The 12,885-nt window shown below is 46.1% G+C and overlaps 1 protein-coding gene across 4 annotated transcripts in view; it reads right to left on the minus strand.

The window, feature by feature from the left end:
• The window catches only part of BIN2 (bridging integrator 2), a 34,160-nt gene that overhangs the window by 18,303 nt on the left and 2,972 nt on the right, over positions 1 to 12,885 (minus strand). For 2 of the 4 annotated variants that reach the window (XM_006095663.3, XM_023759738.1), the window contains exons 1-2: positions 12,554 to 12,718; positions 6,211 to 6,291 (exon numbers count right to left, since the gene is read on the minus strand). In XM_006095663.3, coding sequence (XP_006095725.1) covers positions 6,211 to 6,291; positions 12,554 to 12,634 — 162 coding nt within the window. In that variant the 5' untranslated portion in view covers positions 12,635 to 12,718. Of the gene's footprint in view, positions 1 to 6,210; positions 6,292 to 12,553; positions 12,719 to 12,885 lie in introns of those variants that run through there. The other 2 variants (XM_023759737.1, XM_023759739.1) reach the window with 2 other exon arrangements.

Here is a 12,885-nt window from a genome sequence, read left to right on the forward strand (position 1 = left end):
TTTTGGAGTGATATTTTTTTATTAACAAAAAGTTTACCTACAAGTTGACTGTGGATGAGGAAAAGGGCACGTGACCAACTGGTCCAATTTCCAGAATGCTTAACTTTCAATCTCTGGCCTTGTCCTTTTTCCTCCTGTTCGTCTTAGCCACTCCAGGTCCAGCCTCAGACCTGACTGTATTATCACTCTCTTTCTTCTTAAACTGTGAGAGCCTTGAGGGCAGGTATGTTTCTTATCTGTGAAGTCCCAGCATCCAGCCCAGTACCTGCATGCAGCAGGCACTCATGAAATAAATGTTTGTTAAATGAACTTTCCAAGCATGTTCAAACACGAGTTACTATAGGTGCAGCATTCTCTTAGAAGAAAAGTTTTTCCTTGTTCCTAATCTAACTCCATTTCATTTCTCAAAAATATTCCCCCTATCAAGTGACATTTAGTTGATGGGCTCGCAGAGAGAATTCTGAGGGAACTGTCCCATCTGATACTCTTTTTCTTCTTGATGATCCCATCTCTTATCCTTTCTATTCACACATCTGCCATTGCAGCACCATCTTATAAGGCAGAGAGGGAGAGAAAGGACTGAGGGACAGAATGGGCCAAGAGCTGGAAACCTTTCAAAGTGGGTGTCATCTTACTGACTCCTGTTCTTTTTACCCTGGAGTTGAAAGTAGAACAATAACTGGAGTTGAGAAGAGGCCAGGGGAGGCCTTTGTTGAGGTACAGGGGGAAAAAGCACAGGTTTTAAGTTTGAATCCTGCAACTCTTATGCTGTTACCTTGATGAAATCATTTCCCTCTCAATCAGATCCTATTTCCCCTCAGAGGAGTTAGACTAGATCAGTGGTTGCCAAATGCTGTTCTCAGAGTAGCTGCTACATCACAATTACTTAGAGAGCTTAATGTAAAACATAGATTCCCTAGTTAATGAGCACCTATGGCTGTTAATACCACACAAAAAGGAGACAACCATAATGGTGTGCCTCCGGCTGGGAGAATAGAACGCCTACAATAATAAATATTCTTCCCACCAACCAAAAGAAACAAAAACAAAAATATGAATCTCATCAAGGCTCTAAATCTAACTATTAATTTTCAGAAAATACAAGTGATAGAGGAACATGTTAAACATACCACGGGGATTCAATCAGCAAAATTTAGACTGCAGGAAACTATAGGAAAACAACCTAGTATCATCAGCAAATAAACTACAAAGGGAGGGATTAGAAACCTACAGATTAAGAGATTTAATTTTAAGAGATTTAAACATGTCAACCAGTTGCTGATGTAAACCAACTATAAAAAAGACACAATTAAGGGAGTGTGAACATTGACTGGATATTTTATGATATTAAGAAGTTATTGCTAATATTTTTCAATATCACTAAGACATATCTTTTTTTTACATATGTTTTAGTGAGATAGTCAACATGAACTATCTGAAAAGATATTTGTGTTATTCTGTTAAGTGAAAAAGGCAAGTTATAAAACCATATAAATGGAATAATTTCACTTTTGCAAACCTCTTTTATTTATAGTGGATATATTTAGAGATCATACACATATATAGCAAAGTAATTGTAAGGATATAAAACAGTATAAAATAATCATTTTTAAATTAATTTTTTTATTTTTGTACTTTCTGATTTGTTATGAGTAAATGTTTACAGAAAAATATTTTTAGGTGCAAATAAAATATTTTAGGTGATTTTATATATCACAGGGTATTTTTTCCATTGCTTTTTTTTTAGAGAGAGAGTGGGAGGGAGGGGGAGAAAGAGAGAAGGGGGAGAGAAATATTGATGCGAGAGAGCCATATTGACTGGTTGCCTCCCACACATGCCCCAACCTGGGACAGGGAGCGAACCTGCAACCCAGGTAGGTACCTGCCCTTGACCAGGAATCGAACCTGAGACCCTTCAGTGCTCGGGCTGACGCTGTAACCAGAGAGACACCAGCCAGGTAGGTGATTATATTTTAAAAGAGTCCTTATCTTTAGAGGTCAATAATGTAATTTTTAAAAATTTATTTTTATTGTTTAGAGTATTACAAATGTTCCCCATTTTACTCCCTTTGTCCTCCTACACCCGGTTCCCACCCTACCCCAGACCTTTACCTCACTATTGTCTGTGTCCATGGGCTATGCATATCCATATAATAAAAGCCTAAGCGACCGTTATGGCGGAATGACCAGAACGATCGATCCCTATGATGTGCACTGACCACCAGGGGGAAGACACTCAATGCAGGAGCTGCCCCCTGGTGGTCAGTGTGCTCCCATAGAAGGAGCGCTGCTCAGCCAGAAGCTGGCTCATGGCTGGTGAGTGCAGCAGCAGAGGTGGGAGCCTCTCCTACCTCCAAGGCAGCGCCAAGGAGCAGCGAGCTGAGTTGTAAGGAGCAGCAAGCAGACGGGCGGTAAGGAGTGAGGGGTCCCAGACTGCGAGAAGGATGTCCAACTGCCGGCTTAAGCCCGCTCCCCTAAGCTGGCAGGTGGACATTCTCTGAGGAGTCCCGGACTATGAGAGGACACAGGCTGGGCTGAGGGACCCTCCCCCACAGTGCACAAATTTCATGCACTGGGCCTCTAGTATGCATATAAGTTCTTTGGTTAATCTCCTTTCCCCTTTCCCCGCAACTCTCTTTCATCTGAGATCTGTTAGTCTGTTCCATGCTTCCATGTCTCTGGATCTATTTCATTTGTCAGTTTATTTTGTTCATTAGATTCCACATATAAATAAGATCATGTGATATTTGTCTTTCTCTGATTGGCTTATTTCACTTAGCATAATAATTTCCAGGTCTATCCATGCTGTCTCAAGGGTAAGAGATCCTTTTTTTTACAGCTGTATAGTATTCCACTGTGTAAATGTACCACAGCTTTTTTATCCTCTTATATACTGACTAGGATCCCAGTACGCCTGGCTCAGCCCCAAATCCCTCTGGCCGTCTCTGGCTGCTTCAAGGCCTGCCCTCAGTTCCTCAAGTTGCCTCAGGCTGGTCCCGCCTTCTCCAGGCGCCTCCCTGTTTCTGCCCTGTCTCAGGAGCAATGTGGGGGCTCCACCCTGTCATGGCACCGGAGGAGAGCATGGAAGCCTCCTGCCTGCTGCGCTGTGCTCCTTCCCCTGGCAGGTGGGCAGTGGGGCGCTCTGAGTGCAAGCGTGGGTGGTGAAGGACTGGTGAGAGGGGTGCTACGGGCTCTCACCCCCTCCCTCCCTGGCATAGGATGGTCCCACCTCCTCTGGGCACCTCCCCGCTTCAGCCCCATCTCCGGAGCAATATCCCGCTGCGCACGCAGCCTCATGCGATCGGTCGTTACGTGTGATGGCGTCCTGACCATTAGCATATTAGCTCTTTATTATTATGACTAGAGGCCCGGTGCACAAAATTTGTGCACTCGGGGGGGGGGCTCCCTCAGCCCAGCCTATGCCCTCTTGCAGTCTGGGACCCCTCAGAGGATGTCCACTTGCTGGCTTAGGCCCGCTCCCTGGGGGATCAGGCCCAAGCCAGCAGTCAGACATCCCTCTGGCAGCCTGGCAGCCCTCGGGGGATGTCCACTTGCCAGCGGAGAGCAGGCCTAAGTTGCAGTCGGACATCCTTAGCACTGCTGAGGAGGCGGGAGAGGCTCCCACCACCACCGCTGTACTGGCAGCTGTCAGCCTGGCTTGTGGCTGAGCAGAGCTCCCGCTGTGGGAGCGCACTGACCACCAGAGGGCAGCTCCTGCATTGAGCGTCTGCCCCCTGGTGGTCAGTGTGTGTCATAGTGACCGAAGGTGCGGTCAATTTGCATGTTTGTCTTTTATTCGTGTAGATGGGCACTTGGCCTGTTGAAGTTTTTATAGACAAATAATATACCTAGAATTTGCTTCATAATGATCAAAGACGGGGGAAAGTGGTGCAGTCAGATGAAACAAGATTCCCAGGAGTTGATAAATTATCAAAGCCGAGCAATGGGTACATATGGATTCATCACACAAGTTTTTCTATCTTTGTGTAGGTATGAAAATTTCCATTAAAACAAGCTTAAAAGTACAGATTCCCAGGCCCTTCTACCAATGAGCTTGCATTTTAAAATATTCCTAAATGATTCTGATACAGTCTACTACAGAGTTAGATAATAGCTAATTAGCTAATATCCTTTTAATATAATTTTAAAGAATTATTTTGCATACTAGAGGCCCAGTGCACGAAATTTGTGCACGGGTACGGTCCCTAGGCCTGGCCTGTGATCAGGGCCACCTTTCCTGCTGCTGGCAGCCAGCCCCGCCCCCCCACCACTCACTCCCGGTTTCCCGTTTGCCATCGGGCCATCGGAGCCTGCCGGCCGGGGGGAGGGACCAAGATTCTGCCCACTCGCTGTCCCTGTCCCTGGGGCGACCAGCGGGGTGGGGTCCTTGGCCTGGTACTACCCGCATCCATCACCACTCACCCCTGGTTCCCCGTTCCCCATCAGGTGATTGGAGCCTGCCGGCCGGGGGAAGAGACCAAGAGGTTGGCCGGCAGGCCCTGATCAGGTGATCGGGGCCTGTGGGCTGGGGACAGCTCCTGTGTTGAGCGTCTGCCCCCTGGTAGTCAGTGCATGTCATAATGACCGGTCATTCTGCCGTTCGGTTGATTTGCATATTACCTTTATTATATAGGATAATTTGACTAACTGATGTTGAACAATAAAAATTTTGGCTGCGCCCTAGCTGATTTGGCTCAGTGGATAGAGTGGCAGCCTGCGGACTGAAGAGTCCCAGGTTCAATTCCAGTCAAGGGCACAGGCGGCCCTGATCCCCAGTGGGGGGGCATGCAGGAGGCAGTCAATCAATGATTCTCTCTCATCATTGATGTTTCTATCTCTATCTTCCTCTTCCTTCCTCTCTGAAATCAATTAAAAAATATTTTGGCTGGTTTTTGTCCCTGGTTCCTGGGAAGTAAGTTCCAAATACTTGGGATTTCCTGAGTGATAGCAGTGTCTTTATTATTCATGGTGGGCCTCTCAGATCATACCTCAGGATGGTAGCAGTTCAGGCTGGAAAGATGAACCATGAATTAGAGGGTTAGGGCTCTGAGACAGGTGATATCAGCCCAACCTCTAGGGGAGGGGAGGAGAGGGATACTAGAGATTAAGTTCAATCACATGGGCAATGATTCACTATGCAATGAAATCACAATAAAAACTGTATAGACACCTGAAGCTCAGGTAAGATTCCTTGCTTGGTAATTCTAGATCAGTTTGTTGGGAGGGTGATATGTCTTGTGGACACAGAAGCTTCACATTTGGGACCCTCTCAGACCTCACTGTATATGTCTTCACTTGGCTGGTCTTGACTTGTATTCTTTATAATAACACTGAAATTGTACCTAGAACACATTCCTAAGTTCTATGAATCATTCTAGAAAATTATGGAAGCTGAGCAGCTAGTAGGAAGCCCAAAATTTATAGCCAGTTGGTCAGAAATGCAGACGGCCAGGAAACTCTGGAGTTTGTGCCTGGTGTCTGAAGTAAGGCAGTGTAGTAGGGGACTATGCAATGTAACTGGATATTTGTTTTAAGTTAATAACTCCCTTCTATTAAAAGAGGGGGTCACAATCTCCAAGACTAATGTAAGAATTAAATGAGATGTGTGTAAAGCACTGTGCACGATGCCTGGCACATGGAGATGAAAAGTCAAATATCCCATGGAAGGCTAAACCTCTGTTATCCACTTCTTAATGTAAATTTTCTACATAAAATTACCCATACTATCCAGTGAAGACAGAGGAACAGTGAGAACAGAAGGTGTTGGTGAGAATGACAGGTGAAAAGATGGAGGTATTATTTTAGAATAAAGGGTTTAAGTAGGGTATGTAGATGTAGTGAACAAAGAGGCCACAAGGAAAACATGAGGCTATTGAGATAAGAAGAGTCCTAGGGTGGAAGAGAGGCACCCTGGGAAGTAAATAAGGTGACAGGGGCTCATTTTGATTTTGTCTAAGGACCTAGTGATGCCACTGGACCCTGGGGGAACCACTAAGAGAAAAGAACACTTATCTGCCCACCCGTCCCCAGAACCCAGGGTCAGCAGAAGCAGGAAAGGTAAGTTCCTCTGGTGCCAGGACAAGGATAAGCAGCACGGATGGCCCTTACACCTGGGGAAGATGAGGTACTAGGAATGCTTTCTGATTTGAAGAACGTGCTGTTTTCTACCACTCAGCCCTCTAAGCTCCCCTTCCCCACTCTCCAGATTACCTGTTGTTGGTAAAAGTTGTTGGCACTTTGTTCAAACCGTTCATCTTTGGTTTCCACAGTTTTCCCCAACTTCTGCAGTACCTGGGAATATAAGTCAGAGAGGCCCATAAGGTTATATATAGTCAAGTCTCTCTTATCTATTGGCTTCACATAACCCTGGCTTCGCTCAGAGTTTCAGATGCAACTAAAGGGCCACTGTACTCATATCAGCTCAAAAGAATTAGGTATATAGCACATTGTTGAATACATAATCATATTTTATGGCTCTTTTCACATTGGATACTCTTAGGGATATGCAGCAGTGTGCTAGAGGATATACATATATAAAGCCCCAAATAAATAAGGTATATATTCCTGGAATGACATTGTTATTTATTTATAGTGTTCTTTGCAAGGGGATGGGGAAAGTATTATATTAAAACAACAATTAATACCCAGGCCGGTGTTGTTCAGTGGCTAGAGCATGGACTGCACACTGAAAGATCACAGGTTTAATTCCAGGTCAGGGGCACGTACCTGGGTTACAGGATTTTTGTTGTTTGTTTTTTAATATATTTTTATTGATTTCAGAGAAGAAGGAAGAGGGAGAGATAGAAACATCAATGATGACAGAGAACCATTGATGGGCTGCCGGCTGCACACCCTGCTGGGAATCCAGCCCACAACCTGGGCATGTGCCCTTGATCGGAATCGAACCCAGGACCATTCAGTCCACAGGCTGACGCTCTATCAACTGAGCCAAACCGGCTAGGACAGGGTTGTAGGTTGATGCCTGGCCCCAGGTTGGGGTGCGGGTTGGGATGCATGCTAGATTCAACCAATTGATATGTTTCTCCCTCCTCCTCCTCCTGTCTTTTTCCTTCTCCTCCTCCTCTTCCCTTTTACTCTTTCCACAAATCAATGGAAAAAAAATCCTCAACAACAAAAAAAAGTAAAATGTGCATGGCTTCTAAAGACATAGCATGACCCATTTTTCACTTGAGAAAGTCTCTTCCAGCCATAGCCCAGGTTCCCCTAGATAGATGAGGTCAGAGAGGTGCACAGGGGACTCCTCCCTTCTTTAAGAAGCCCTGATAAAATGCATTTAAAACTCAGCTAAAATTAATGCTATCCATGTTTATTTCCTCTCCACTGGGAACCTGAGAGCTAAAAAACTCAATTCATAATCTATATTCTTTGTGACACTTAATCACATCTACTTCATCTTATTAATCAAGTTAATCACTCCCTCCTAAGCACTTACAACTTCTGTACCTTATATGCACTTCTGTTATTGTTTTATTATTTTGTATTTATCTGTCTATGCTCTTTCTAAATTGTGAGCTCCCTGAGGATTGGGTACTTGCCTTACTTATTTAGATTTCTCAGTATCCAGCAAATAGATACTTAAAACTTATAACAGGAAGGAGAGTAAGACTGATATAGGAGAGGACAAGTGCCGGGCCTTTAAGATTTTTTTGTTGTTGTTAATTCTCACTGGAGGATACTTTCCCATTTACTTTTATTTTATTTTATTAAAATATTTTTATTGATTTCAGAGAGGAAGGGAGAGCAATAGAGAGATAGAAACATCAGTGATGACAGAGAATCATTGATTGGCTGCCTCCTGCACGCCCCCTACTGGGGGCGGGTCGAGCCTGCAACCCGGGCATGTGCCCTTGGCCGGAATTGAACCCAGGACCCTTCAGTCCACGGCTGGATGCTCTATCCACTGAGCCAAACCGGTCAGGGCAGGAAGACTCTATTCTTAATCCGGGGGTTAGTGTCTCTCACTTCTGGAGCTTTCTCTATAATGGTTAAGATCAAGGACTCTGGAATCAGACAGATAGATATATGCCCCTATCCTGGCCTTTCCACTTACTGGATATAAACCTTTGGGCAAATCACTTAAACTCTTGAGCCTCAGTTTACAGAACTCCCTTTCCCCTATTAAGATAATAGTATCTCCTGGGGTTGGTGGCAGAATTGAACATTATACATATAAATTGCTTTCACAGTGCTGCCTGAAGGTGAGTACTCAAAACAAATCCACTAGCACTATGTCTAGTTCCACCCCCTCCCCTTTTTCCTTTTCAGTTTAACCTTATGAGTTTGTCTGTCTCTAACTCCACCTTACTTAACACCCAGCCCTGGGTGTGCAGAGTAGGCCATCTTCCTTGGCTCCACCCTCTCCCCCTAAGAAAGTTGCAAAACCACCTTGTTTAGTGATTAACACAGCTCTCACTTCCTTCCTGCTACCCCTCCCTTCCTTTGCTTGGGGCATAATTCTTCTTAGGTGGAGGAGGCTGAAAGGATAGAGGAGTCCACTGAGTCTGGAATCAACATGGCAAACTACAAAGCAGACCTATGTTCCCAATCCCCAAAAGGCTCAAGGCAAAAAGGCTTGGAAGGTGTGGGAGTGTGTGTGCTGAGGGAACACTCCCACCTTCAATTCTGAAACTGAAAAGATGAGTATTAACACCCTGGAAACATAACCCAGTGCCCTGGGCCCAAAGTCATTTGTTGCCAGAAGCAATGGGGCCAGGAACATAGATACTTACACTATGTTGTAGATGTTCTTTCTTAACTAGAGTTCCTTGAGGGAAGTGGGTGTACACATGCTCCACAGATGTTTGTTGAAAGAATTAGTAAGTTCTATCTCAGGATCACTTCCTAGTAAAGGCCCACGTAATGCCAATCCCCGAAGTCCTGCACTGAAAATTCTGACCCAGTTTGTTTGGCTTAGCAGCTGGGAAGGTAGAATATGGATATTTAGGCAGAAAGAGCAGAGACAAGAGAGAAAAAGTAAATGTGGCAAAATGCTACCACTTGGTGAAACAGGTAAAGAATATTCTAGTGTTCATAGATTTACATTCTGTGTAAGTTGAAGTGGGAGGGTAAAGCTTTAAAAAAAATCACTGCAGATATGTTTGGTACCTATAGTTCCTCACCATGACCCTTCCCCATAATCATTTATTATATCTTAGTTAATTCTCTCAGTTGGGGTAATTTGAGTAGGGCCTGCACATTAGATATTATGAAATTTTGTTGCATTTTTTTTTTTGTGCGATAATGATACTGTAGATATGTAAGAAAATTTATTTTCAGGATATATGCTAAAGTAGGCTCTCTTTAATATGGCCCTAATATACTTCCCAGCCTTTTCTCCCACCACTCCTTGCCTAAAAGGATTTCCAGAAGCCATGTCTGGCTCATGTTGGCATTCCTCATCTCTTGCCTAAGGAACTACTAATTAGCCAGAATTCCTACTTCACATTCAGACTCCACTACAAAACCTCCCTCAATTCTCCTCAATCTTTCTGTCTGAATTCCCACAGAGGTGCAGCTCTCTCAGGTCACTTATTTTATCTTTAAAAAACAAACAAAAAACTAGATTGTAAGCTTCTGACAGGCAAAAATGCCTCTTACTCATCTCTAAATTCCCTCCTGGGTCCAGCCAGGTATCCTGGACAAAGGAGTTTTTCTCTAAATATTGTTGATTGAACCATCTGAGATACATGTTGAATAAAAGTCAACAGAGGGAAAAGAGCAACAAAGGAGTGGGGAGTTAGAGACCTGAGTTTTCCACAGAGATATCACAAACAGTTGGTGAAAGCATTAGCGTGAAATGTGAAAATGTATCATCTTGCAAAAACACAATAAAGCGAGTTTGAATGGTCTCATGTTGAGTCTGGATGGGAACTGGAAAATGACACAAGAATGCTTCGCCTCCATCGTGTTTAACAGTCACCAGACCTTCACGCCTAGTTTTTCAGAGGAGGTGGTCTGAGCAAAAGGTGTTCCTACTCCCAGCTTTGCTCCTGAGAAAAGATCAGAAGGAAGTGGGCAGGCCAGCAGGAAGTGGGGAGGCACAGATGTCCGAGTGGTTTATCAGGAACCTTGCAGAGAGCAGCCTGAGTTTGGCATCCAGAGGCAAGACACCTGGGTTCCAGTGATAGTTCTGCCACATGCCAATCTCTTTTGAGCCTTGTTTCCTCATTTCTAAAGTTGGGATACTAATAGCATGCGTAAGGGTTGAAAAGATGAAGTGAAATCATATTATGACTATGTTGGCTCCATAAAGGGAAAGATCATGTCTTTCTTAGTGGGCACTTGATATGTGACACATTTGACTATTTGACATGTTAGTTATCACATACTACTGAGAAGAGTACAGCCAACTGCTTATAGAAAGACTGCAAAGTTTCCTAGGGAGTCCTTTCTTTTGACTGTAACTTTCGCCGTCTTTATCTTGCCTTCAGTAACTTCCCATTCAACCATAGAAAAATAAAAGTAACTTCCCAAGACTCAAGAACTCTGGCAGGCTGAGTAAGCTGAGCTCCTCCCCACATCCCAAGCCGTCCCCACTCTGTCCATGCATGCAGTATCCGCTATCTTTAAGGTGCCAGCTGAACTGTTCAATTTCTGCCTGCCCTTCTGTCTAAGTTCAGAGTATTTTCTTGTTATCTGCAACAACTTGGGAATTCCCCAGGGCAGATTTGAGTTTGCCCCTCCCTCTGCCTTCTCAGGGTTCAGACCAGGAAAAACAGTGTGTGCCTGGGCTGCTGGTTCTCCCTTTGGGAGGCATTTGACACTGTGGTTCAAAGAGCCCTCTCTCCCCTTCTCACTTTAATATCCTTACCATGTTGAGTTTCCAAATCACTGAACACCAAATCGCTCGTTTTACAAATGCAGAATCTGAAGTGGGCAGAGCAGGGATATTACTTACCTAAGGCTTAGGACTCCATGCTTAGAAAAGGAGAGAAATCCCAAAGCAAGGGCATAGTGTTGATAGGGTAGATGAGGACAGAAGGCGAAAGAGTTAAAGTCAATTTCTGTATCTTTTAAAAATAACTATTATCCCTAGTTTTTATCTTTTGGGTTTTCTTTTTGTTTTTCCAACCCCTAGGATCGCTAGCCTTCCCCTCTTCTCTAGTACCTCCTGTTTCTCCACTGTTTCTAACCAGACCTTAGACTCCGATCTCTATGAATCCGATCTGTAACAAGACAGCCTTTTGAAGGCTGAAACCATGACCAAGGTGAAGTTAGGGCAAGGTGATGTCGCAGTCTAGCCACACAATGTCCCCTTTCCTCTGCTTTTTCACAGGAACCAGCTTCTCCCCGCCCTCCCTCTTCCACTGTGAGCTTCTTAAAGACAGGAACTGTATCTGCATTCCATCAATTCTCTGTTGATAATCTCATGTGGGAGTGCTGGTTGCCCTTAATCCTTCCAGGACCTAAGCCAGTGCTCTGCTTTTAGAAGATGACAAAAATATGCCAATTCTTCAGCATGTGATATTCATCCAAATGCTTCTAAGACCACGACCCCTTAGGAAACCACAATGCTATGTCAGGTCCTTCTCTCTCTCCCTCCCCCTTTCCTTCTGGCTTATTCATCTTCCCAGACCATCTCATCTGCCAGTGTTGACGGCGGGGGCAGGAGTCGAGGTTAGAGGCAAAGAAAACCCTCTGGGTAGGTAGACACAAGAATGCCATTACATGTGTCGAGAAGTGTCCAAGTATTTCTCATAGGCAGGCACGTCACAGACCGACAATCTGCCTACCCGCTAGGGCTGGAGTAGGACCACCCAGAGCGAACCAAGGGCACAACGCAAAGGGAAGCACCTTCATCAGCCCGGACCGGACAGGAAGCAGACACGGCCGCTCTTACAACAGCTTAGACAGCACCCGGGGGCCAGGCGGGGTTAGGGCCAGACTCCTGCAGCAGTGGTTCTCAACCTTCTGGCCCTTTACATACAGTTCCTCATGTTGTGACCCAACCATAAAATTATTTTCGTTGCTACTTCATAACTGTAATGTTGCTACTGTTATGCATCGTAATGTAAATATCTGATATGCAGGATGGTCTTAGGCGACCCCTGGGAAAGGGTCGTTCGACCGCCAAAGGGGTCGCGACCCACAGGTTGAGAACCGCTGTGCCCTGCAGAATGGCTCGTCCTTGGACTCCAGTCCAAGCCACCCGGGGGCACAGGGCAGCACAGCGGGCCATTTCCGTCTCAGGACTTTGAGGGAATCACCACCTTGGAACCATCCATGTCATCGTCTGTGAAATCCCATCCCCGCTGAATTGCCAGGGTCAGCACTGCGCCCAGCCTCGCAGTGTCAGGTCCTCCCTCATCTCTCCGGGTCAGACGAGCGTTCAAGCTCCTGGAGAGACGGCGTCTCCCAGCGCCCTTCTCCTGTCCCAGATGGGGTGATTTCTTCTCTCCTCGAGCCTGCCTGTTCCATATGCACCTACCCGCTCCTGCTTCCCCAGGAAGCCGGACCCTCCTCTCAGCCCAGGCCTCGGGCCCCTCCGGACACACCCGGCCTCGGGCCTCGCTCCGGCGGCGGCGGCGCTTACCTTCTCCTGGGCCCGGCTGAACTTCTTCTGGACCTGCTTGGCGAACAGGCCGGCCGCGCCGCCAGCCTTGCCCTCAGCCATCCTGTCGCTCCCGGGGGCGGCGGCCCTGACCGGAGCCCTGTGGTTTCTGGAGCCTCCTGGGGAGGAAGTGCGGCTCCCAGCATGCCTCGCTCCGCGGGGGCGGGCCGCCCACTTCCCCTGGGCGCTGCCCTGCGGGGCGGGGCTGTCCACCCCAGGCCCCTCAGGACCACCCCGAGGTCACCCCAAGACCACCCCAGGTCCCTCAGGACCACCCGGAGGTCCCCCAAGGCCACCCCAGGCCCCTCAGGACC

This window comes from Myotis lucifugus, unplaced genomic scaffold (assembly GCF_000147115.1).
Source record: "Myotis lucifugus unplaced genomic scaffold, Myoluc2.0 scaffold_160, whole genome shotgun sequence".
NCBI classification, from domain to species: Eukaryota; Metazoa; Chordata; class Mammalia; order Chiroptera; family Vespertilionidae; genus Myotis; species Myotis lucifugus.